General features: G+C 38.3%; 1 protein-coding gene across 1 annotated transcript in view; it reads right to left on the reverse strand.

Annotated features, from left to right (window-relative positions):
* Positions 1 to 7,707: 7,707 nt before the first annotated feature.
* NOX3 (NADPH oxidase 3) overlaps positions 7,708 to 27,981 on the reverse strand; it is a 39,625-nt gene continuing 19,351 nt past the window's right edge. Inside the window, exons 8-13 of the mRNA XM_051614539.1 lie at positions 25,691 to 25,783; positions 24,025 to 24,278; positions 20,233 to 20,395; positions 13,236 to 13,382; positions 10,001 to 10,125; positions 7,708 to 7,834 (exon numbers count right to left, since the gene is read on the reverse strand). Of these exons, the coding sequence (XP_051470499.1) occupies positions 7,708 to 7,834; positions 10,001 to 10,125; positions 13,236 to 13,382; positions 20,233 to 20,395; positions 24,025 to 24,278; positions 25,691 to 25,783 (909 nt within the window). The remainder of the gene's footprint in view (positions 7,835 to 10,000; positions 10,126 to 13,235; positions 13,383 to 20,232; positions 20,396 to 24,024; positions 24,279 to 25,690; positions 25,784 to 27,981) is intronic.

Consider the following 27,981-nt stretch of genomic DNA (forward strand, 5'->3'; position numbering starts at 1 on the left):
GAATGTTAAGCAGATACAGTTTCTTTTGGTTTCACTAAAAGCTCTTTCAGCTCCACACCTCCCAGCATCAGACCATTTTTAAAGTGTTTTCAGTCTCCTTTATGAATACACAATGTTAGAGGAGGATGATGTACTCTCTGTAATATATATAGGGTGGACAGCATTTGTGATTATGCTTGGTGTCTCTTACTATAGATACATCTTTGTAATGATGAGCAAAGTTTCCATTAAATAATAAGATAGTTGATGCACATTCCTGTCAGAGAAATTGTACTTGGACATGTTCATATTACCCAGGGTCTAGTTCGGTTAAATCTTGCTGTTGTCCACACCATTTGTATTTGAAGTAACTTCTGTGTTAACCAGTATCACAGCATACATTTGTTTGTTTCATCCTCAAACCTTTGATATTTGATATTACAATCAAAGTTGTCCAGCTGTGCCTCTTAACTAGCTTCCTCTTGCCAGCATGGTAAGGAATCTAAAAAAGAGTGATCTTAAATTACTAACTCTGCATTGGTATGCGATATGCATAGCCCTCTAAATTTCCTTAGCAGCACACAAATTCAGAAAATTGCATGGATATTTTACTAATATTAATGAGCAAATGGTGGGAATTCTTCAATCTAAACATTTTTATCTAAATGTAATGTAATTGTATAGTAATGTACAATTAATGACTGTGATGTGTTGCAGGTTGATTAGGTGCCTGTGACCTTTTGAATTCAAAGGGTGTCTTTCACTTTTTTTAACCTTGATCAGTTCCTGGAAACATGAGAATAAATACGTTGTGCTTGTTACAGTAAGAGGAGAATGTGGACATGAGCTTCTGTGTGATCTAAAGCAGATAGCTTTCTTCAAATTTCCTGTGTGCATCCATGCCACAACTGCTGTGTGTTAATTTGGGCTTGTCCGTGCTTCCTTATCTTTGCTCAGAAAGCCCCACTTAGTTCTGCTTTTTTCACAGTAATGATTTCTGTGAGGGTTTTAGCAGCCTTGGACCACAGCAGGAGGAAATGTGCTGCTATTGTGTAGAGAACTCCCGTCTCAAGCAAATACTCAGGCATTTGCATGGGACAGGAGATTCAGTGTTCAAGGCAGTGTTGCTGGGAAATGGTCAGCTGTAGGCTGGAGTCACAGAGTCACAGAATCACAGAATCAGCGAATCACCAAGGCTGGAAATAGCCTTTAAGATCATCCAGTCCAGCCTATGAACTAACCCCACCACATCAGCTAGACCACGGCACTGAGTGCCACATCCAGCCTTTCCTCGACCACATCCAGGGACAGTGCCTCCATCACTTCCCTGGGAAGTCTATTCCAATGTCTAATCACCCTCTCCTTGAGGAAGTACTTCCTAATATTCAACCTAAACCTCCCCTGGTGAAGCTTCAGGCCGTCCCCTCTTGTCACTAGCTGCATGGGAGAAGACCCCAACCCCCACCTGACTACAACCTCCCTTCAGGTAGTTGTAGAGAGTGATAAGGTCCCCCCTGAATCCAAGACTTCTGTCTCAGAGGACAGGCTTGTATCTGCCCTCTCTTCTGCTTATTTGTGTATATCCACAGAATTAAATGTTCAGATCTGTGTATTCATCATTTGGCCAAAAAAAAAAAAAAAAAAAGATAAAAACTCTCCCCCAACCCACATTTTTTTGCTTAATAGAAGCTGTAAGACCACTGGAAACCAGGCCTTTTATTAAAGTGCATAAGTACAATCTTATCTGTGTACCTTGAAGCGAGCATGACTGTAAATTGTCTTTCATATTCAGAATTACTGTACCAGAGAAACAGTCTCTAGGCAAGAATCAAGACAGTCCAGTAGTTTAATAGCTGAATAATACAGATCAGCCTTCAGGACCCAACCTTGAGCCTGACATCAGTCTTCTGTGCATGAGCTTCAAAGGAAACCATAGTTAGTCCTCTAGGACAGTAAAAAGATTGTTTGAAGTTAGTAAAGCACATGTGTAAGTATTGGCAGGCTCAGGGCTTTTATCTTCAATGAATACAAAAGTCTTACCATGTTAGAAGTAATTATTGTTTAGAAATAATAGTTACAAATATTTGAAGCAAATAGATAGCCTTTGAAATATGCTGGTTTGAGTGGTTCATTATACTATGCAACTTTTGTTTGTTTCTATGTGTTCTGAAAGGATATTAATGTATCTTTTATAGACTCTAAGTCTTTTCATCCTTTCTTGCTTTTGAAAGAAGTAAAAGCGTGTTTCCATGTCAACTAACCCATTTGTTCACATACATGAAAACCATTGTGTAACTGACTTTTTTTTTTTCATTGTAAGATATAATTTGCTGAAGGACAAGAAGTCTCCTGTTAAACAAGAGTTAGCTGGTTAGAGTTTTAAAATGCAAATCATCAGTCTACTGTCATTTGAACATGTTCAGTGATGTGTAAGTAGACATTCCTGGAAAATGGTTCTTTTTGTAGCTGCAGCTTTAATGAAATGGACACCTGATTTTATCCCACAGAAATGCAGAATTTTTCAGACATTTAAGTGATCACACACAAGGAGATGGTGTTGCTGCTGCAGAATACATAACCTGACTGAGGTGAAAAAGTCTCGTCTCAGCCAGTTTCCAACACTAGGTATGTTTAGGCCAGCAAACCCTTAGTAGAGTACATCCCACCCTGAAAGTGGTCACCAAGGTGACTTCATGCCTGGTATTTGATTGCCTGAAAAGTGTTAGGAGAAGAGATTGCTTCTGCTGCACACAGTACTGCACCTTCTAGTCCATCCTCTACGATGCTCTTTGACCATCATGGGTTTGCACTCCTCATTACTTGACTGACTATGCATGTTTAATGTAAGCTTTTGGTATTCATAGGGCAAGCTGGGTGGAAGCACTGTCACATTTTTTCTTTTCCTTTTCTCTGTTCTTGAAGAAGTTAGGTGTTTTTTTGCCTCAAAAAAAAAAAAAAAATCACTGAAATTGTTGACCAGTTGAGATTATAAACCTACCATGTAATTTAATTTATTACTTTTCTGGAGTTGCTGAGCTGCCTTTAAGGCAGTTGTTATAAAATCTGCTAATCAGTACTCAAACCTACGAACAGTTTTTCACTTTTTTTACAGTTAATTCTTAACCATTTAATTATATCTAAAAGCAGGAAAGAAGGAGGAGAATCCTTATAATGGTAATGAAATGGTACACACACTGTATGACGGACCTTCTTTTAAAAGTGGAAGTTCCTGTTTAATCTTTCAGTGTAAACTAAGGAGCAAACTGACTTAAGTAATTTCTACTACATGCGTAACTAGGGAGGACAGAGAGAGGAAGGAATTCCAGAACATTTAAATCCATGTATTTCAATTTACAGTTACTGGTGGATAAACTTAAATTATCATAACACAACTTCTATCATTATAATACCACTCTTTTTATTTTAAGAGCCAAAGTAATTAATCTGTATATTTACGATTCTTGCCTATGATTAGTTTTCTGTCACAGGATGTGGTGAGTCTGTGCTGTTACGACTGTATTTTATTTAATAATATTTTCCTACTCACTGCCGAACACTTCCTGCTGAAGAAGCTGAATGGACAAATCCATGAAGATATTTTTCATTTTCCCTGACAGTGAATGATGTTTCCATATATAAACATAATAATAGAGTCATTACATATGCACTCACATTATCATCACTGCTGTGTGCTCAGTGTTATTCAAAACAAGGCAGGAAGCCAAATCTTCCTTGTTCCCATTTTGATTTAAATTGTATTTGTAATAAAGGGATTTTCATTCAACCTAAATGGAGTTTCATCCTACTCCAGCAAACCTCCCCACTTCTTTTTTTTCTTTTTTTTTTTTTTTATTAGTATTATTTTTCCTTTATTCCAGGTCACTCAGTCCTGATACAAGTGAAATTCTCCTCTGGTGGTGATAACAGCAGTGCTACTCAATGAACTATAACAAGGGCTCTAAATGCGTCTCCTGTAGCATACCACAGTGATTTGCAAAAGTGGGAATAAATCAAAGCGGTGAAGAGATGCCATGTTGAGCCAGAAGCTAAATGTTACATCTTGTTGCATGATGCTGGGGGGAGAACAGATCCTGTTTTCTGGCAGCACAATATCTTCGTGCTTGTTACCTCCGATCCAACCCCATTAAAACAGTCATTCAGAATCTGCAGGAAATTGTCACCTCTTTCTTTCATGCAATGACAGCTGGTATTGGTGCCTACACACATTTCTCATTTCCTTCAAGATTTTCAACACACATTAAAAAAAAAAAAAAAAAAAGAAAAGAAAAAAAAAAGAAAAAAGAAGCTTAATTTATATTAAAAAATGTGTCAGCTTGCCCTGAGGCTCAGCACGGGCACCAGGGAAAAAAAGAAAAGATAAATGCCTCTAGGTGAACTGGCAGAGGCTCTAATTCTCCACTCACTCTACTGCTACACAGTACGTGCCGCATTAATCATTTCACATAGCCAGGCATTTAAAAAAAAAACTTCAACAATTTTAAAACAAAGATGCATTGCCCTAAACTAAATAATGATGCAACTGTATCTTGTAGAACAATCTCAGTTCACACACACTGTGTTTCTTAATAGAAGAGGTATATAAAATAATACTGGAGTCTTCTGTGACATAGTTTTTATTATTCCATTCCTTTTGTCTATACAGTTATATCCCCTCTAGTGTGTGTGTGTGTATAAGTATACATATGTAATGTAATTTGTCTTGTTCTGGAGCTGACATGCACAGCATGTTTTCTACCTCCCATTTTTATTATGGAGCTGGGTAAATGCGTTGTGTGATCCTAATAAGCTCTGTTATGCCTCAGTCCAACTTGAATGTAGTTTTGCTTTAACTTTCTGTGCTGGGGAACAGGGCAATATTTTTCTCACTTTTCTAGCTTATGTGAATTTTACAACAGTCCCATATTTTTTAGTTTGTTTCTCTGTCGTTCTGGAATTATCCGGTGCTCCATGTGCTTAACAGTGTTGAAATCTCAAAGATAAGTTCAAGTGATACATGAAGGTGGAAGGCAACAACAGATCTAGGAAGGTGTCAATGATATACTCAGACATCAAAGATGAGCAAGAGAAAGCTGTGAGGAAAGGACTGCTTTAGGGCATAGGACCTATAGCTGTGGCAGCTCTAGTGTCAGTGAGAGCTATGAGAAGATGAATAAAGATTTGGGTTGCATGAAGGCTATTCTTTCATTGCTTTAATATCCCAGGTACTGCAGAGCTGGCTGACCTAGCCAGCTGGACACAGTCCTCTCTTGGAGAAACCATCAACAGTTGTGCAGATGGTATTCACAGTTTTGCATTAGTCTCAGCATCTTGGGAGATGTGGCTCCAGGAGACACTCTGTGGGCCCCGGATGGGTTGTTTGAAACACAGCTGTAGGACCACAGCATTTCCAGCAGCTCTGCAGCTGGCCTCAGTTGTATTTCAGGACTCCCAGTAGCTGCCTGAGAAGGTTTGCAGAGGTGAAAAGATGACATTATTTTGTAACAAACAGCAGAGAACAGGTAACTAGTTTGAACAACATAGTCTGTGACCTAAGAGGAAAGACGGTGTCAGTTACAGGGCAGATCAAAGACCAGGAAATGCGGATATGAATTAGCCTTTGTTACAAGTGCTAATCAGCAATATATGTATGGGCACATTTTGCACCCACGCACCGTTCTCGAGGTTGTAAGCTTGACATATGACAAAACGGCAGGCAAACACAGTTCCTCCCATGCTGTCAGAGATTATTGAGCAACAAACCAACAAAAAGGCTTTTTGGTGTGATGGAGAACTTGATGTGCATGGGTCCTCCAAGTCAACAACTGGTTGCGCAGCTGGTGTTAACAACAGGGATCTGACTTTTACAACCATGAGATCCACTCTGAGAATCTCTGTTAGGAAGAGATGGGGTCCACTGCAGTGGGACAAAAGCTGGCCAGCCTGTGATGAGATCTTTGAGTTAGGAATGATGGGAAGGGGTGGATGACCCAAAATCAAGTGAGGAAGTGGTAGACTGAGGCAACAAATAAATTATGCAGGATTATGTGAACAGGAGAGATGCTGCAATCAACAAACCAGGGCAGAATGGGGCCCACCCCAAGGGTGTCCCTGCAAACAAACACGTGCCCACGGGACAGCTCTAGAACATCTTATAGAAAACTCACATGACCAGATACCTCTCTGAAGTGCCTGTACACTAATGCATGTGGCATGGGAAGGACACGGGAGGAATCCCATGCAATATGGACCTAGAAAGAAGAGGGGCCCAGGAGAACTGGATGATTCTCAAGAATTGCCTTCTCCAAGTTAAAAAATATTCCTCTTTTGGTGGAGTAAGTCAAGTAAAGGTGGTAGGAGGCCTGCCTGGATGAACAAATTCAGCCTCACAAAACTCAAGCACAAAGGTACATGTGATGCAGGAGGAATATAGAGACACTGAGTGTGCAGGAATGGGGTTAGGGAAGCCAAAGCCCATTGGGAGTTGAGTCTGATGAGAGAAATGAAGGTCAAGAAGAAGGATGCATGAATGAATAGCAAAGAGAAGACAAAGAAAAAGCTGGTCCACTGCTGAATGGGATGGGGACCTGGTGCCCAACGCCATGGAGAAGGTAGGGGTACTGAATGCCTTTTTCATCTCAGTCTTTACATGTAAGGCTGACCTTCACAGATCCCAGTCTTATGAAGGTAATGGAAGAAGCTGAAACAATTCAGACTTACTCTCAGTGAAGGAGGATTAGGTTAGGGAGCTTTAAAATAAGCCCGTGGGAACTGGTGAGATGCACTCACAAGCACTGAGGGAGTCTGCCATTCTTCATTATCTTTGGATGGTTACGGCAATGGAAGGAGGATCCCAAGGACTGGAAGAATGCAAATGTTGTTCCTATCTTCACAGAATCAGATTTGATCAAGGGATTTGGGGTAGATGATCTCCAGATATGCCCTCCCACCTCAGTCAGTCTGTTCTGTATCTGTGATTCTGTATCTTTTAAAGCCCATACTTCAGTGTCAAAGTGTGACACTTAAAAGACACCAGAAACTTTTTTCCACAGTTTCAGTTGCCTGTCTCAGGAGATGCATTTGCTGAGTGCCACAATTTCTGGAATCACCCTAACATATTAACCATCAGAACATATTAGCTTATAGCATGCACAGCCACTGCTGTGGAAATGGCAGATTTAAAAGGTACAGTTTGGTAGAGCAAAAAGGAATTTGTTGAACAGTGTGTGTATAGTTATGGCACAAAAGGTGCTGTGGATGTGGATCTGTGTGCATTGGGAGACTGTAAGAAGTGCAAAATCAGAACACTAGGAAAGAAAATGTATTGAATTTTTGGGCACAATTTAAACAGCAGGAATGTGAGTATCACCTGTGGTAGTAGTTTGATCATACACAACAGTGAGGTACAGTTCTGAATGTCCATTTTACTCACACCTTTTTCATCAGAAGTGAGTGGTTTGTACTTGTTTTCTCACAGATGTAGGTGGATTCTCAGCATATTAAGTAAGGAATGGAGAATCAGCCCTTGAGTTCTTTGAAGGAAAGGCTAAGGATGGGCTCCGTAACTTTAGTTGGCATTGGACGGCATTTTTCTACTGAAGGTATTGCACCTACTTCATTTTACAGCTCCTAATATCTCGCCTGAATGCTGCAGAGTGAGCAGAGGACAGGAGAAGGTGAGGAAAAAATGCACAATTTGGTAATACCTATTGTTTAGTTAAGAAGTACAGTCTAGAAACTTTCTTTGTTATAGTGAAATTGAACTCCTCTTGGATCAACTGATGAATATGAGTTGCATGTCTTTTGAAGGATCTTAGAGAGGGTCTTGGGTCCACAGAAGAATACTCCAATACTGTTGCTGTAATCGCAATAACAACAAAAACGTGAAAGTAGCAGAGTAAATGGATAAAATGTACCTTTTGGCTGCTTCTGGCTTTGTGTCATTTGAAGTGTCTTTTTGAGAAATACAGTTGTAAAAAAAATGTGTTACTGTCACCAAGTACGACAGTATAATTATTTTAATACTTTTGTCATTATTATTTCTTATTGCCTTATTTATTTGGGTTTCTAAATTAGAGGTCACAAACTGTTTTAAGTGCTAGTTCTTTGTGTTTGATCTTCATAGCTTTTTTAAGCAGAGGAACAAAAATGATACTTGGGCAGAAAATTTTCAGTGTTTTTTTCTCCAGCTGAGTTAAATTAAAAAAACCCCAAAAACTAAACAGAAATTTCTCAGTTGCCTCTGAGCTTTCTGCTTGCATTGTTCCCCTTCCCCCCAATCCGCATTTTAACATCTTTTTTTGTAGAAAAACTTAAAATGGCTGCTTTAAAACAAAAACTGTAAATAGGTAGTTCTTATATAAGAACATAACCAATGTAACAAACAATTGTGCTCATAAATTTACAAGTCTGCTACAGGGAACTTGAAATCTGATCACTTGCTGTAAAGTGCCTTCTAAGTACACAGCTTTAAAACATATATATGTACACACCAATACACAGACATGCTGTGCTACTGGGAGAAATTCAGTCTACATAAACACAGTGCAAGTGACAAGGGGCGCCATGAGTTTCAGAAACTTTGCTCCTGTAAGGGAGGTGCTGTAGACATGATTTCAGCACCAAAGACATAGTCCCCAAAAGTAGTGACCATAGTGCTCTGGTGCACAATTGCACTAGGTCTAACCTGGAGTGGTATAGTGCTGCTAATCCACTAAAAGACACTGTTGTAGCCAAGGGAAACCATGGACTTAATTCTAGATGTAGTCAGTTCGTAAAAGCTGATTGTTCTGTCATGCAATGGAAACTCTTCAGTTTCCTTGACTCTTGAACCTGCTGTAACTCAGAGCAAGAAAAGGTAGGGGATTTTTTTCTCATGAGGAATCCTTACTTCATGCAAGGTTTTCTTTAAAAGGTTCCACATTGACCATAAATATGGGCATCTAGGTTCAGAAGCTAATTAAGATTTTTCTGTCACTTTAGCCTTGGCTTTCTAAGGAACTACCAAGTTCCTTAGAACAAGATCCAGAAAATAAAGTTGAAGTCCATCTCCCTCCCTGAGCAGCAGAAAACCAACTTTTTCTCATTTGTACTTAACAAAAAATAGTTTCAAATATAAATATAAAGCTCTGTTTCTGCAGTAGAATCCCTATAAAAAGTTCTTTCAAAAATAATATTTTCTAATCTTAGCACTTTTCTATTTTTAATCTTTCATATTTCCTGATTGTATTTATTTTGACCTCCATCAAGTAGTTTCTCTATTACTGTTCTTTTTGCAATTTTATGGTATTCTTGTAGCTTACTGTATTCTCTTTGATCTTCTCCCTTTCAGCTTCTTGGGTTTTTTAATCTTTTAAAAAAAGGTTTTTTTCTTTTTCTTTTTGTGTCTCTGTCTCCTAAGTGCAAGTCTTTATTTTGCATTAGCAGGTAAATGTTTGGAAATCATAAAGAGGCACAAAGATTCTGGAGTTTTCTACTGCTGAACACAAAATATTTCAGATTCTTGCTTCAAAGGCTTTCAGGAACAAAGAAGCTTTTCTCAGACCACTAGCAAATCCACCAAGTTCAAATGAACTGTCTTTGCCAGCAGAGATGAACTAATAACAGAACAGCACAATCTTGCAAGAGTAGCCAAATATGTTAGGGGAACAAACATATCCTTGACATCATAAGAAAAAAAATCACAGTTTATCTCTTTAATAACCATCTTCAAGGGAAATTAATGCTACTTTGTCCTTTGTGCAGAACAGTAATTGGATTGTGTGTTTCAATTATATCTGGACAAAGGCCAGGATATTGAAATACTTCTAAATATTAGATTTTCTTGTCCAAAAATTAGATTTTATTGGCATTCTCTTTCCGAGATTTCTTCATTAAAAGCTTCATTAAGCATAAATCTTCTTTCCATGCAGCAAAAAACCCAACATTATTTTAAAAGGGTCATTTAGAAAGTTTTGCCCTACCCTTCTGCTGTTTATGCTGAGAGAAGAGTTACCTAACAAGGTTAGAAGCCAACCTGCCTTACCCAGGATGGTTTTCGGCTAGCTGCTTGAACTCATTGTCCCAGTTTGGCCTTCCGTAGCAGGTCTTATGTCTCAAACCAGTTATTACATCCATCTTGTCGTCATAATGTAGGGCTATATGAGTTGCCTAAAGGCAAATTTACAAGGTAATAATTTTAGAGTCAACAACATGTACTCCAAGTAAGAGAAGAAAGCACTAATGCTGCTATTCTATAAAAGACAGAGCTATAATGAGGGAAAGGAAATTGTGTAATTATCAACTGGCAGGTGAGGAGAGGAGTACTCAAGAACTCATAATATAACTAGAACTGTAAAAAGCACTTCCAAAAGTGCCCACGACCTCAGAGGAGTTCAGTATCTTCAGATGGAATTTTCAAAATTAGTTGGGATTGAATACCTGTCTTTATTGGCATGGGCCTAAGTGCTTTAGTCACATTTACAGACACGTCTCAGATTCCTAAACAGCTTCTCAGCCTTTTAATATCTCACCCTACACTTCTGTCATTGCAGATTCTGAAGTGACAGTCACCATTTTAAGGCCTAATTGGCATTTAGGAAAGGGAGTAAATCGTACTGTAACAGAGTTTGACAATAAATACTAGCAATTACATGCACCTTAAGTAAGTCTAGAACATTCAGCTCCTAATGGAAAAGATAACGGATGTACCAGATTGACATAGGATAAAACCCTGAGTGTTTTGACTCTTCTCCTGAGGTGGAGACAGGTACAGAAAGTGGATCAGCTCAGGTGAAGCTCTGAACTAAGCAAGCTGCACAGCTCCCAGTGCAAAGAAAACAAATCCCAATTTTGCTGGGCATTTACTGTCTCTCAGTTCCTGTACTACACCTTTTATCATGCTGAGTACTTTCCAGATGCATTTAAAAACAAACCCACCATCTCTCATAATTGTGCTGCTATTGTGCAGGAGTAATACCCCTGTTTTCTCTACCGACTGTCATCATTACTATTACTGTCACAAAATTACCAGATGAAGGTTAAAAAGTAGGCTTTGCATTTAGTTCAGGCCCTAGCATGAACTGAGCATCATTATAATCTCTTGAAGTGGTTGCTGAAATTTAGATCCATTTCCTGGGAATATTGTATATTTCTCATGCTAATGTACCTTCCATGTTGTATAACAACTCAGTTATTCTGGTCAAGCACAGTTGTCACAAGAGGTCATGTCTCTAAAAGGTTCTTCTTGTTAGTTGCTTCAATGTCATGGAGGACTCAGAATAGTCTAAGAAAGAATTTGAAGTGTTTGGAGTGGGAGGTGGGGGACTGAAGGATTTTTTAATTGTTTACAGCAAAATTGTACCACTAAGCAGATGGGCTATTTCTGTTCACATTAAATGGAAGTTTTCCAGAATTTTTGGTGTTAGTCCTTGCATTAGTTCACATTAAACTTGCCTAGGAATCGTGGGGGCATTGCAATAGGCTGAAACATGATTTCTTGTCCAAGCAGAGGCAGACATATGCCATATCCGTTTCACTCTCTGTTGCATGTCATCCACAAAGTCTGAAACACTGAATAAACATTATGGCTGAGGAGTAAACGCCTGCCAGTAGTGGAGTGTGCACTAGAAGGTGTAAATTGCCCATCCTACTTGGGTTCAGCTTCACCCGACTACTGGTCATCTATGTGGTTAGACAGGAAAAGAACAGTTACTATGTTGGTTTTATTGTTTTCTAAGGGTGAAGTAAAGTAAAGCATCATCTATTTATCACTGGCTCTGAAGCTCAAATTTTGAGAAACAATGAACTAGAATTTACTAAAGGTGAGTAAGACCTATAAGATGAGGGAACTTGGTGGATGTCTGAAGAAGGTAGCTCTGTTACCTAGCACAGTTCCCTGGGTTTGGTCAGAGTAGCCAGTGAAAAGCATTCTTTTTTCCCTGCAGCCCTTTAGAGGGTTGGGGGGCTCCAGGAGCAAGAGCAGGACCAGTGTAGGCAAGGAGTTAGCACAGCTTCAGAAGTGCTCCTGTATCACCTAACCAGCAGTACAGGATAATGAGGCAGTGCTGACAGGAGACTGGACAACGGAATTTGAAAAGGACACATTTCAGAAGTGTGGGGCATGAGTGAAGAGAGTCAGACATCCCAGCAAGAATAGCTGTCTCCCTACCTGATTTCTGACCTGATGTTTGCCCAAGAAGGAAGTGGGATGATGACAGTTGAGACATGAGGACAACTTTGTGGGTTTTTTGGTTCCTCAATAGCTTCTTTGAAAGCAGGTTTTAGGTAATACCCTGTGATATTGCTCATGAAGAATGGTAGTTTCTATAACTGCCATATAGTTCACAATGGGAGTAGATATTTCTGAATACAGCTTTATGCACATACCTCATTACTTGACAGAAACCCTAAGGAAAGCAGAAAGAAACAATGTTTTTTTGTGGCAGCAGAGGCAGGAAGGGAAAAGCTCTATGAAATCTATTTAATCTCTACTAGACAGTCCTTCATTCAACAGAGACAGCAGGGAATAAAACAGTAAAGCAGAGACTTTCCTGTGACAGTTTTTCTGGCCGGTGCCTGACTCTGATCACAGTGTGATCTGAGCAATCCATTAAGGAAAAAAAAAAAAAAAAAAAAAAAAAGAGAGAGAGAGAAAATAAACTCATTTGGTCTAGGTAAAGACCAAAGAAGTGAAATAAAACCATCCCAGACTAAGGATTAAGTGCCTTGAAGGAGGATGATCCAATTAAATTATGAGATGGCAAATTTAAAGTCAATCAGAGAAAATTTCTGTTCAAACAACATGAATCAGACCACAGAGTTTGCTGCTAAAATATTCCAAGTGCAGCAGGTTTCAAAAGTGCACTGGACATATAAAACTGAACAACATAAATTACAGTAAATAATAAGAGCCAACAAAAGCAACACTTTTAGTACAACCCCAAATGTTTCAATAGAGAAATGCCAGAATGTATGTCAAGACTGTTCTAAGGATGTGGGTAAAATGTCCTTTCACAAGATCCTGAAAGGCTGTCTGCACTTTTCTGCAAGATACCTGGTAATCAGCACTTCCTAAGACTTAGGATGGGAAGGATCACTGGCTTGATTTCTCCATTCCTGTTTTCCTAAATGTAAGATGGAAAAAAATGGCTTGGTGTCTTTATATTTACAGTTCTTCGTCTCTCTTCTTCATCTGTCATTTATTCAGCTGTTCCTGTTCTATATGTTACCATACTGGAAAAGCAAGGTACGTTAACTCAGACTCGTAAGAGTTTCATTACCTGACTTTCATCCCAGCCAGTAAGAAATATATGATAACTTAGAAAATCATTTTTTCCTTTTTCAGCCATTTTTGTTTCCAAATGGAACAGAAGATCAGCAAACCATTCAAATGCTGCTGGGTCTCGACACATCCAGTAAAAATAAACCTGTCAGATAAAAGTAAAGAGATTTAACAAGAAGCAATTTTTCAATAAAGCTTCCTGATGATTGGCTCAACTCATTAACCACATAGTGTGACTTCTCCACTGTAAATTTAAACATAATTTACTATCATTTTAATGATGTAGTTTCTCTTTTAAAAGTTTCATTTTCATCTTAAACATTGAGTGATTGTATTAACGTGCAAGTGAAGATAGATAGGCAATGTACAATTTCCCCATCTCTGCCTGCCAGTGCATCTGAGCTTTGACTTACATTGAATTTCTTGCTAATCATTTGATCATCCTTTGAAATTCTGGATTTATTTTCAGTTATGTTTAAAATGGATTCAGTTTCATTCAGCACTGAAGCAAGGAATTCCTGTTTCTTAAGACTTTATGCTATAGGTTAACAGTTGATGCAGTCAAAAGGTATGTTCTTCGAGCCATATACCCTGTATAAAGCATGCTGAAGAATGCCTCTACTTCCTTTTAAATATACTTCTTGTTTAAAATGGAGCATATAATTACTAGAGAAAAACAAAACTGTAATGTTAAAGTTGTCAAAGGATTACAATTAATCTTTTTTGTTGTTTTTTTTTTCTATTAGTTGAAGACCTCCTCTCCATGGAAAAATTACACTGTTTTTTTTAATCCAGATTTCTTTAGCTTCAACTTCCATATGCTGGATCCTGTGCTAATTGTCTATTGAATTGGAGATCCTGTTATTAAAGTTTTGTTTCCCAGGTAGAAATTAGAGGCAGTGATCAAGTCATCCTATAATCCACTCTATCGTAAACAAAACATTTCTGGGATCTGTCAATGAAAGGCTAATTTAAAATCTCTCAGTCATCCCTATGGCTTATGTCTGTCTATTCCTCCTTTACTGCAGTCAGTCACAAACAGAGCAGAGAGATTGTTTAAAAAAAAAAAAAAAACCACAACAAACTAATTTATTAGGATCTTGGTATAGGGTAATGCTTGCGTGGGGAATAAAATCCTTCAAACAAGATGGCTAGTCACTGTGAATAAAATAATGAGAGTTTCTATTTCAAGAGCTTTTGCTCTTGAAACACATTGCTTAGTGTCAACACATTGAGACATACAGTTGTCCAAGGAGCAGACCTACCTCAGGGGATCTTCAGAAAAGTAAAAATTTCCCACCTGTAAATCTCCCCCAGCAATGCTGTGCTGTGAAGGGGTTGGGGAGTACAGCCCATGCCCTGGTCTCAAGTCCCTCATCTCAATCTGGTCCAGCTTTGTAGCTGATTGGACTGGGAGTTCCTGCACCACCCAGGGAGTGAATGACTGAAGTTCCCTGGGTGTCTGCCCAGGCACTATCCTGGTGCTCAGCTGAACCTCAATTGTAAGACAAATCCGATTGCAGTTTTGTAACCTGAATTCTACATCTCTTGCCACACAATCTATCATTACTTTTGAAGGGAGGGCACCAGACATCGAATGAGCCTCTGTGAGCAATGTAATTTTGAATGTAATTATTTTTATAGTGCCTCTATTTTTATAGTGCCTCCAAAGAAATAATTCACAAACATGGAGGAAGCCTAAAAATACACAATTTCAGATGAAAATGGAACAGCATAGAGGTCAATGTCTAAGCTTATAACAAAGGGATGGCTGGAACTTGTTTTATTGTGACTGTGATTTTTATTTTGTTGCAAAATCCTTTAATTTCCTCCAACTCATCTCTCTTTGTGCCCACCAGCCTCTCTGTCTTTTATTACACCTCAATAACAGAGGTAATCTAGAAGGTCTTTCACAAGGCAATCATTGTGGGACCTCTGATGATTTGGAAATTGTGGCCTTTTTCCATAGGAAAGGAGATAAAGATGCGTATTAGACACTTCTGAAGTAAAAAATCAGAGAAATGACCAGAAACCTGTAAAGAGATTTCCCAGAGATTCAATATACTAGGTTGTCAGACTTCTGGTAAGGTGATGGGAGAAAAATGTGGTAACACCATGCTTCACTGGAGATTTGCTGAAAGAGACTAACAGTAATTTGAGATGTTTCCAAGACCTGAGTATACAGTAAGGGACCATCTGTGGTTTCTGTAAGAAATATAAATGACGTATGATCCCAGGAAACAGATAAAACATTCAGGGTTAAGTAGGGTGTTTTTACAGCCCAGGAATAAGAATGGCTGCAGAACTGTAGTACCAGCCATCTTAACTGTTTTCTTTTTCCCCTCTGTTTCAATGTTTTGCCTTAAATATAACCTCATTACTTTACAGGGGGATTGTTCCTGATTTATACTGGCATAGATTACGAAGAAAAGGCAATTCCACTGACTTTATAGCATTTTGGTTTTGAGACCAACAGCAGCATTATTTTAAATTACCAAAACTAGACAAGATTTCTAGCCTTAACTTTTACGTATTTTTTTGTCTGAATCCTGAAGTCCCCAGTTGTTCTACCTCCTCAGCACCTTGAAAATCAGACCACTGAGTGTTGTCAGTTTGTGTCATGCCATGGCCATTGATTTGTAGTGAGAAATTTCTTCCCCTAGCCTCTACTTGATTGTCTTATTTCTCAAGTCTTTTGAGCAGTTCATTTAATGGAAATGTATATTTAGTATATGTGTGTGTGTAGAAGGCATGTGCTTCTAAATGAATAATGAATTGTGCATGAGGCAACAAGTGGGAGCATGTGGGCAGGACTGGGAACCAAGCACATTCAGGGAAGAAGTAAGAAAAACTAGATGATGGGATGAGACAACGTGCTCTTTGAAAGGGGGGACTGGTTTCCAGAATATCCTTTCAGCTGGCTGTAGAACTATCTGTCACGTTAACAGCCAGTCCACCTGTCTGGGAAAAGCCACCTCTGGCACAGTCCTCTCAAGAAAGGACGTAGCTTTCTGAAGCTGCAGAAATTTCTTAAACTCATCCCTGGTGCAGTTCCACTAAAGCAGTACCCATTGGACTGCCTCAAATTTTCACGTTACAGGTAGAGAGCATGTAGTAATGAAGAAAGGATGTAATTATGATAAGTATTTTTGGCCATATTTATAAACTTAGAAAGAAAAGTGGTAGTGAAGAAGGATAGTCTATCTGTAAAAGGTCTCCTTTTCCCTTAGATCAAAGAGAACTTCCAGTAAAATATGTTAAAATAAATGGTGTTTACAAAGAACTCTCCCTTTATTTACACTGACTGCCCATAGCATGGCCCAACATATTACATGTATAATTAAAATACAGTAAGTTCACAATAAAATTAATCCTTATTATAACTGTAGAATAAAGCCTGCATCAGTGCATTTCTATAATTAAACCATTATTCTGAATCCTATATATTTTTCTTGTAAGCCTCATACTATTAACTGACTGCAATAATTTAGGGCCCTTAAAAGTATGTTTTAGATTTATGTTTCATTAGTCTCCACCCACCCTACCCCCTCAACTACATTCATCAGCTTGATGGCTTGCCCAGGTAAACTGTCTTAAATTTTCCAAGTGCTTTTTTTTTTGCAAATTGAGTTAGACACAATATCGCTATTAATCAGATCTGTAATGCAGGGCTTGAATAGTTGCTTATTTCTGTGACACTCTGCTCCCTTGCAATGCATACGTATTTATCATTTGGGTTCCCACATCCTGAATTTTGTACAGCACACAAGTGCAAGAGTTCCAATACCTCTTTCCTGTGAGGTGAAAGAACATATTTTGTAAATCAGCTTCCATCATGTGGAAAGTGATTAATAATTCTCAGTTGATGACCAACCATCTGTTTCTCCCTGCTCTCTGAAGACAGAGGTGGAGCTGCAGCTACAGGAAAAGCCAGCTTTTCACCAAAGGGGTGTTAAAGGTGATGAAGCAGAGTATGGCCAGGTAGGCACCTTCATCCCTGACTCTTGCTGCTCCCTCTTAGACATGACTGTCCCTGCAAAACACTCCTACACCTGCAGCTGGGCACCTCACTGCAAAACTTCAGTTCTTCCTGCTCCTGAGTATACAGTTCCACACATGGGCTTTAGTATACCAAAAAAGATAGAGATCTTCTTCAGCCTAATTAATTGATCAATATAAATGCAGGACAGGACTCAAATTCCTACCCCTAAATTTGAAGCAAGAGGCCTAAAATCTTTCAAACACAGCTCAGGAAGATGGTTGCACTTGACAGGAAAAATAGCCCAGGTTTTTAGTTCTTTAGGAGAAGTTTTGGGGAGAAGGCTGTGGGCTGGGGTAAGGCTAGAAGCAGTGGGTTACCTCAGGCAGGGACAGTTGGTCTCAAAGCAAATGGAAGAGGCTGGTTTTGTTTTCCTCATGGTATATAGCTGAACTTAATGCCACAACATGCTGTGGTTTTCTAAGGTCTACGTGGGTTCAAAAAGCAATTATACGAATTCAGGAAAGAAAAAACTACTAAGTTTTTATATCAAACACAGGAATGCAGCTCTTGTACCAAGACATTACTGAACTGCAAATTGCTCAAAGGCCAGGAAATGTCCACTAAAATCTCATACTGTATGATTTTCTTTTCTGAGTACTTTTCCCTAAGTATTCATGAAGAGCCACTGCTAGAGACCAGCTATTGGGCTAGATGGATCTTTGATGGCACTCAGGACCTTTCTTATGTCCTTATACAGAATAAAAGAGAAGTGGATGTTTGCTAATATTAGCATCTGATGGATTCATACAATTTTATCAGTTTCAGCGGCAATTGATCTGAAAAATTAGACCACTATTGTGAAAAAAAAATCATTTTATGCATAACTAAAGCCAGTAGAAACTTTCCAGCCATGACTAGCAGTAGCGCCCTTCCTCATTGCAATAAATGACAGGGAAATGAAAGCTCTAAGGAGATTTAATTGTGAAGAATCAATTAGATAAATGTGTACTCCTTTTGATTTGCTGGGTTTTTAAAATTATACAGTTGCAGACATTATGGGAGCTATGAGTATTTATATCTCAACTGTATGTGGGCAACACTACGAAATATTAGTTCAATAACCATAATGATGGCTGTACTCAAATCAAAATGAAGTTGTTAAAAAAAGAAAAACCTCTTATTTATTTCCTTAATAGACATTTCTATGGTACTCATCATGGCAGAAAGAGAGTGCTGAATACTTTGAGGAAGATTAAATTATTTGTAATTATACCACAAGTGGAAGCTTTTAACCAATGGAAAAAAAAAAAAAGTGGAGCTACCCTGAGATTAATCGTTTTCACTAAGATGACTGCTAAATTTTTAAGTAATGCTGTGAACTTGCCCAGGACCTTTCATCCAACTTTCAAAGTATTTCACAAGCACTGGTTAAGTTTAGTCTCATAAAACCTGTGAAAAATAAGCATTACTATTCCCACTGCACCAATAAGGAAGTCAAGATACAAAGAAAGGACATAAAGAAATCATAATACTTCGGTATTTCACAGAAATTAAAAAAAAATTGAACTCTATGGCAGAAAATAGTGGCAAAATGCACCATGCATATATCTTTGCAGGCACACTTACCTAAGATTCTCCCTAAGCTGTGGATGAACACCCTGAGAAGTATGCTATACTTTCAGTGCATAGCTAAATTCTGTTCTTTTCCCCATAAGATAACAACAGCAGTGACAACAATAACAGTTTTACTTGCATACCTATAGATTATACATACTATGCATATATAAAATGTATAGACATATATATGGCTCTCCTTCCAGTGGAAAAGATCATTCTTGTACAATTGTAGGGTTTGCAAACACTTCTTTTCACATCTAGCACATATTTTCGTTTTTATTTTCCTGTCTTTTCAGTGCTTTTTCTGCCTCAAAAATCCCCCCTGGCAATTTGAACCTGTCCTCAACTCCTCAGTTACTGAAATCCCAGATGCTTTTTCAGTGGCAGCTTGTCATTAAGATGCCAGTTTTAACACTCTTTCATTTAAAAAGATGAGCCCCTTGGTCCTGCAATCAGCTTCATATGTACTGACCTTCTCAGCGATCTGTCCACTCTAATGAAACTTCAGTGTTTTTCCTTAAATGTGCAATGTTGAACAATTCCTGATTCAGCTTTTACATTTGGAAAATGAGCTAAAGGAAACTCTAAGGTCCACAAGCTACCGCTTGCCATGATGGATAGGGAAGAAATGCTTAATGCTGTTTTTTTCCCTGTTGCCTTCTTATTCCTCACCCTACTTCACCTATCCTCCCTCAGTGCTGCTTCACGTATCCTTAGCAGAAGATGTATTACAGGTTAGCAGATCAAGAGTATGTTAACTTAATTGGTGCCATCCATGCCTTACAGACTCCCATAAATTTTTTCAACAAAATAATGAAAGTGGTTTGAGGCAGTAGTATACATCCTGATACATGCATCTCAACCAGAGCTTAAATATATTTTATTCTTTCTATTCTAGCTAATATCCTGACTTTGCGAAGTAAGAAAAGCAGCTCATGGTCACTGAATGCAGCATTCTGGACCAGGACATGCAGCCAAAGGGCCCTCATGAAACCTGCAGTTGGACAGGGAGCAAGTGCTACCCTTCTCTTCTGTTTGAGGTGAGCTTGCAGGATTTATTTTTGATAGTAAAAAGGCCTAATTTCTCTTCTAGCTCTCTAACTGTCTGTCTAGTTATGAAAGACATTCCATGTTTATCTCCAGTTGCTATTGAAAATTTGATTCTTCAGCTTTTACTGAGAACAGTGCAGTTGGGGTTACCTTCTTCCTCAAAGAATGACAGTAAATTAGGGAGACTACCCAACAACATCTCCTGAGGCAGCTGGAAAGCAAGTGACTGCTTCTGAGAATGAGTTAAAGCACCCAAGAGTCTCTAGCTCGGAATTGCCTCTCACATCTGGTGAAAACAGGCTCATTTGTGGAACTTTTTGATGGAGTGATAAACTTACCCACCTACCTTCTGCAGTGCCAGTACTGTGTTAGGGTTGCAGCATTTGTACCAAATAGATTTTAAAATGGAGGCGAATGGTGTAACTCCAATTCCTGCTGCAATGCACACACTCACTGGGTACTGGAAGATGTCTGTGGTTGCAGATCCATATGGTCCATCCACGGCCACTCTACAGCAACAAGACATTTAATCAAGGGCAAGCCACATAAAAAAATGTCAGAAATTTAAAAATTTCTTGGGCTATGTTGTTTCAAATCTGAACTTCTGTTAAAGTGCAAAAGACACATCTAAGCTGGCACACAAATTACCTGTACAAATACATTTAATTTTCAGCAGGTGCCATTTAATAGCAAAGCAATTGTTTTTTCGGAAGTGAGAGAACAAGAGCACCCATGTGGGTTTGGGGCCTGGCCATCTATTTAAGCATGCAATTGCAATTTTTTGGCTTTCTGAAATGTGATTACTCATATAATTGCATGTCCAAATTTAGCTGTGGAATTTGCATATTTAATTATGAATTACTGAAAAGCATCCTGGTTTAGAGATTTATTTTCTATATTGTATATATCAAAGAAGAACAGATTATATTAATCTTTTTGAAAAGTTGTCTCAATGTGTTAAAGTAATAAAAGAGAATGCACAAAAGAAGTCATCATAGGCAAGGAAACTACTGCTTTCTTGGCCCTTTCTGTAAAACTGTGTTTCAGAAATACATTTTTGGCAATAATCCTGTAGTTGGTTTCTGACATATAGGCAAAATATGCAAGGAGAAACACTTGTTTATGTTACTACCTCCTATAATTGATGTTCCTGATGCTAAGGCATTAATTTTGGTCAAAATTAGAGATGAAAAATTTTATATTAAATAATCTGATTCATTCCTGTAGCAACACAGAATGTAAATACAGTGTTTTGGAGTAAGTGCTCTGGAAGATGGTTTCACTAACACCCAGTGCTTAGGAAAAATGAGGTGGTTTTTAAAAATTCTTACAGTTTTTCTATTTCTTTGTGCTCTTTATAGCATGAATCATATTTAAAATTCAGCTTAAATACTACAAAAAATATGCAGACATAGGAAGAATGAAATGTTTTAACAGGAAAAGAAAGGAGAATCACCAAGCAATGGTACACACAAATATACAGACACAATTTATCTGAAACTCTATTGTTGCTTTCTTAAGATGTACCTGAAGACATAGCAAACACTTTCCCTTTCCTTTTTACTTGCCGCTTTTATTTCAAGATTCCAAATGCTCTGTAAGTGCAGTAACAAATTAAACTACTACTCAGGGATAACTTTTGCAAATCTGCAAATGGTCTCAGATATAAACAAAATAATATATATATTTAGTATATATAGTTATCCAGATTATTGCCCAGCGCTGTATTTTTTGAGCACCTAAAAATTCCTGTAGAATACAGTTAATTTAGGGTATATATGTAAAGTGCCTAAGAACTTCTTTCAGGTAAGCTTTCTATGTAGTTCAGTGTGGGCTTGGGAGCAATTGTAGTTGTTGCTAGTAGATTAGAGAAAAAAATTGATCTGGAAGGAATTTCAAGAAATTCTTTAATCTATCTCTGTGCTACAAGACAGGGTCAATTATTTCTGAGTCATTCCTTACAGAGATTTGTCTGGTCAGTCTGCTCCTAAATCCTCAGGTGACAGAGATCCTGTCATTGGTTTGAATACTTTGCTCAGCCATAGCTAGAGAACTTAACCAAATATGAAGTCTCAGAGATGTAGGGAGGAGAAAGCAGGAAAAGAGAAACTGAGTTATACAACCCATCCATTTGATCTAGAGAGGGTGGAGAAATGTAAGAAGATAGTAAACAAAGTGACAAAATATATTGCATTTGCCAAGGGAGAAGTAGAAATAGGGCTCTAGGCTGTTTCAAGCTATGGGTTTGGTTGTCCACATTCTTTGTGCCCATCTACACAATTTCATTAGAAAGGAGCATTATACTTTCATGGAAAGCAGAGAAAGAATTTAGTTTTGTAAAAGTAACATTAATGGATCCTTGTATTACTTTTAGAATGTACACATTTGCTGATCAGCATGATTGTGTAGTTCTCCTGACTGAGTGAGAAGTTAGATTTTGGGACAATGTGCCAAAACAGCAATTCAGTGAGCAAAAATCCCAGAGGCGTAACATAGAACTTGACTATTTTCACAAGAATAGTCTATACTGTTGGTCTTATCTTTCAAACTGGCAAGAATTCATGACTAACTGTCTTTGCTACATGTAAAAATGCACGTGCATTTTATTTTAGTCTTCCTTTATTAATTACAGTATATATATTTTATTTTTTTGAACATTACCTCATCATTCAGTTACTACGTATCTTCTGTTTTCTGCTCAATTTCTGCTATATATAATTTTTAATATAGTCACTTTTTTGTTGTTTATCTTTAGATATTGAAACCTGTGAGAAAGACTTGTTTTTTTTGCTTTATTGGCATCTTAACTGTTGAAATATTCTTTTTAATATATTGCGAAACCAACTGAATTATGGCATTAGGCACCCTAACAAGATTAAAAAGAAGAGTCTTTATAAATGACAGCACTGTTAATTTCAACCCTGCATTGTAGCTAGCAATGTTTGATAACATTTTTCTCTTTTTCATTCTTTATACCGGCTGCCAATCACTTAGGACCATTTTTGCTTCAGTTCTGCTGAAACAGCATACTTCTCATTCCAGTTGCCTTTAACAAAGGCACGGCTTTCATTTCTAATTCTTATTAACTGATATAATGCAACGACTGGACCAGAATTTCTTCTCTGCCCCCACCTTCTAATATGCCTCTGTTGCTCACTGCTGCCTATAAGCTTTTTGGGAGAATGTTCTTTAGCATCCAAGTCCCATTGAATTGCATAAATGTAGTTGAAAAGTTCCTTTTGCACTTCACTTTGACTAGAACTCCCTCATCAAAAGCAGTTTTCCAGGGCTAAAATAGTCCCTTCCGTCCCAGGCCCTACACACTCCACCAGAATTTAAATGATCCTATGCTGAGCTCTTCTTTGCTGGAAATCTCCACTATGGCTGCAAGGAGTTCCATGGTTTGAATCCATTACATATAGATTCAGATGCTTTGCTGGTTTAAGTCAGGATGGCTCCATTTTCAGTGGAGCCTAGATGAGTTGCAACAATGAAGCATCGGCTTCTTATCTATCTATCTATCTATCTATCTATCTATCTATCTATCTATCTATCTATCTATCTAGTTTATTAAAGTGCCACAGATACAGAATTTGAATGTCAATAACCTTTATAAAGTGGAGCAGAGTTTGGAAACCAGAGACAGAATTGAGAGAGACTGCTGGAAAGAATAAGGTTCAGCCATGTGTTTCTGGGGCCACAGAGTATCTGGGAAAATATTTGGAATCTTGGATGACATGTGAGGAGTGTCATCACAGTATAAACATGCAGGCATCAAGATAGCAGATAGCTTCTAGTGTCATTTCAATTCAGTTCTTAAGCACCAATCTGTCAAAACTGGTATCTTTAGGTGTGGATATAGATGTTAGACATTTGGATGACAGTTAAAAAAATACAGATATTGATATGGACTTTAAATGTTGGATTAGTCATCATGTCTTCTTGGTAGCTGTTTGCCTAAGTTCATGGCTTTGTCTGTGTTTCTTTTAGCGTAATGACATATTTATGAATCCAGAACTACAATCTAATGCTGTATCGTAAAGAACACACACAAAATTAATTAAAGTCAAAATGTTAACATTTCAATATTTTAAAATGTAGAATTAACATTTTTAAATGTATTGTTTGTTATTCAAACCTTGGTAACATCCACAATTCCTTGAAAGCCTTTTCCTCTGCTCCGAAGGCCTTGAAGAGAGCTGCAGTCCAATCCCCAACAACCCGTATGTGAACACTGAAGAAGTCCTCCTCGGGAGCTGAGGTGAGAGTGAAAGGGTGCCACTCCAGCTGTGAGACAGATGGACACTGGAGAAAGACATATTGACCAGGTCCCATTTTAAAGCCACGTTTCTTCATATGAAGCTCAAGGACTCCAGAGGAATGTGTCACCACCTAAACAGTAATAAAATAACTTGTTTTATTTTCCTTCAGAAGAAGGAAACTGTCCGTTTCCGTTAGGTTACAGGAGACTTTGCAGTAATTTCCAATTGAGTTCAATCACAAGTTAATGCAAATTGAGATGTGCAGCAATTTTTAAACATCATGTAGATTATGTCCTAAACTGCACATTGCAATGCTGTTGTTGCCAAGAGATGTTGGAACTGCTGTTGTTGCAGTGTTGTTGTGCTTGAAAGCATGCACAGTGTGTAGTGTGGGGCAGCAGAAGGAAGTCTGTAGCAATTCAGCAGTTTGTCAGCTTTCTGTCTTTGCCTATGCAAAAGTATTCCTTCATAACCTGGAATAATTTCCCAGTTTTGCTCTCATGTCACACAATGAACATATATGGGATTATTGTTGGTTGGGCAAGAAGAATAAAAGCCCAGTGAGTTCAATTCTAATATACTTTTATTAAGAGGTAATCTCAGTTAAGCAGCCAGTTTTATACATCACACATAGTATCCTGAGATTCTCAGATCACAGCCACTCTGTGAAATTATCGGCAAGACTTACTGACATGCTCTTCCCCTCGCACAAATAAGCCTGTTCCTGATCACTCACTTGATACATGTGGACTCAGATACTTCATTAGCGGCATTCCCCATCCATTCTGCTGTGACTTAAATAGTCCCTTATCACAAAGACATGTTTACAACTGGGATAAATCGTTGCAGTGTTATTAATGAAGTTTCAACTATTTATGCTAACTGATAATATAACTCTTAATCTCCTTGGAAGTCTCCAGATTTGAAAGTAAGTCATAGAATCATAGACTGCCAGGTTCAAAGGGACCTCGAGGATCATCTGGTCAAACCTTTAAAGGTAGGAACAAGGTGGAGAATCCACCACTTCCCTGGAGAGATTATTCCAACATCCGACTCGTCTCCTAGTGAAAACTTTTCTTCTGTTGTCCAGTCAGGGTCTCCCCGGGAGTGATTTGCACCCACTACAACTCATCTTTTTCATGTGACTCCTCATAAAAAGGATGTCTCAACCTTCTTGATAGCTGACACATAAGAATTGTGTCCTACTGAAACTGAGGGTGTCTCTGGCATTTACTACCATGGAACATGGTTTCAGTTCATGAAAAAGAGAGACTTCGTGCAGATGTTTGTGTTGTGGTGGTGTAAAGTCTGGTACTTCATCAATCAAGTTTGGTCCCATATGGAATATTCTTATGTACTTGCTATCGGAATAAATGCAAAACCAAAAATCAATACTTGGCTGAAACCATGATAATGATTGAAGAGCTGCTGAAGCTAGGAGTGAAAAATGAGGTCATAATATAGAGAAGTTATCTATAAAAGATAAAAAAAATCATTGACATAATGTTTTTTCTATGCAGGCATGCAAGCTATGTTACGTACCTTAGTAATGACCACCTCCTGTTGAAATCTCCAAAATCTAACAATTCTTTCACAGATGTACAACACCATGGGGCTTAAAACCCACTTCCAAGCCTGTAAAAGAGTTCCATATTAAAGCCAACATTTATTTGAATGCCTACAAAAATATTTTGCAGTTCTGGCTTGAATCAGGAGGTAGCCTAAATTGAAATTATTTTATTTCTTTACTGTGATTTTGGGTTTGCCTTTTTCCAGAGGGCGTGTCTGTTGCTACTGTAGCAGTTCTGGCTTTCTCATGGAGCAGACATATCGGACTCCTTCACAGTCGCACTCCAAAAACAGTGCTAATATCTATCTGTATTCTGGCCAAGAAGAGTCCTTTAAAATCTTTTCCTACTAAAAGGCAAAATGGTTAATCTATTTAGTTGCTACATATAGATGTCATTGGACTTGAAGATGTATCGATGTCTATATTTATACACTATTACACATAACCTTACTATTTTTTTTGCTCTTCAAAGTCTAGAATATTTCAGAAGAATCAGACAGGATCTGTCAGCTGTAAGTTTCCTGATGCTGCATCAGAAGACATTACATCCAGGTATTCAATTAGGGCAATGGGACACGTTTCCATTTAATCCATTACTCAGCTCTGTATCAATAAATGTGTTTTTTTGATCTAGGATATTAAGCTGGTCATACTTTAAGAAGTGCATATGATTGCTGTGCTTGTGCTTGCTAATTGTATGTACTGATCACTATAACAATAAAGGTACTTGACTATTCAAGTATACTAGCTAATGATTTCACTGATTTGCACTGATAGCTGAGATAACTAGGTGCAAATATATCTTAATAATTAAATATTTTTTTTTTCCTAGGAGAGTTGCTGGTTTATTTCCAGTTTTGTTAATTACACAGCTCATTCTAGCAAGCTGAAGACTCCACAATCATGTAGGTTTTAAAATATCCAAAAAGGAACTTGCTGAAACATTGACTTTTCTCCACAAGCTGGGTAACAGTAGTTATAAAGTATCTTTTATGAGAAGCAAGCCATAAAATTATGTGGCTTCCTTAGAAAGTGCTAAGAGAATGGAGTGGCAATTTCCCAAGGTTATATCTTGAAAATTAAAATTTAAAAAGCATGATTTAATAGTGGGAAGAAACCAGCATAAGCCAGAAGATTCTCTCTTAAAGCAGAAACTCGACACATCCGTTGTCCCTAAATACTACAGGTGTCTCAACACAGTGGGTAATCTTACATTTTGAATATATTTGCATATATCAAGCCACAGTAATGATGACACCTGTTTTTCCTCTCTTCCATTTGTGCTACCTGTAAATAAAAGCATGTGACAGGAATGTTAAGGTTACAGGCTACACTGTGCAAGAGCTCAGCTGAGATTTCAAATATGCCATCACTCCAGTGCAATGGAGCATTCAATCAAAAACATCTTTTGTCTGGGTTGGGACAACAGAGTATCCACCAGGAAGAATGGGATGCTAGGCAACATGACTCCTGGGAGGCTCATCAGGGTGTTGGTATTCTTGCTCAAGTGATGTTTCCTCCTGTAATGAGAATGAACTGAGATGGGACAGCAGTGGCTCAGGAGAAGCTGTGAGGATTGAAGTCCAGACGCCCCAGGTGCAACAGAAGTGCTTCATTGTCTTCAGTGGGAGCCAGATTGGGCTCTTACCTGCTGAAATATGGAGCTGGGGCGCAGATGTGGCATGACTGAGAGTGGTTCTGCTGTGGTATCCTCCCTTGGGAGCTGTGGCCAGCAGGACATGCACTCTGATGGCACCTCACGCTATGCTAGCTGTGCACAAGGTGTCCCCTCCCTGCTCAGTCCCATCTATGCCTGTTGGTGTTGCACAAGCCTCACCATGGCTTTTTAGCATCTGAATCAATTTGTGCTATCTATCTGCGGTGTCTAGCAGGTATCACATCATAGCACATTACCCATCCAGCAAAGCACTGTTCTTATAGATGATCTATATGCCATATGGTATTATCACAATTCATTTAAAGTAATGTGACTTTGCAAGTATGGCCTTGAGTATGCAGGAAAGTGTGACAAAATAGGTTTAACATGGAGAAGTGGAAGTTCTTTCCAGTTAGCTTTATGATAATGAATGTCAAGACATGCAGTTGGAAGCAAGCTTGTGTCTGTATTCATGGTGCGTAGCCATGTATTGATTTTTATGGAGATGTTGTATCTGAAATTTTTAGAGAGGCATTCATTTTCTCATTAGTATGCGGGTTGGATAGTGGCTAACAATAGTTTAGTTTAAGAAAAATCTATGTCAGC

Source organism: Apus apus, chromosome 3 (assembly GCF_020740795.1).
Source record: "Apus apus isolate bApuApu2 chromosome 3, bApuApu2.pri.cur, whole genome shotgun sequence".
In the NCBI taxonomy this organism is placed as follows: Eukaryota; Metazoa; Chordata; class Aves; order Apodiformes; family Apodidae; genus Apus; species Apus apus.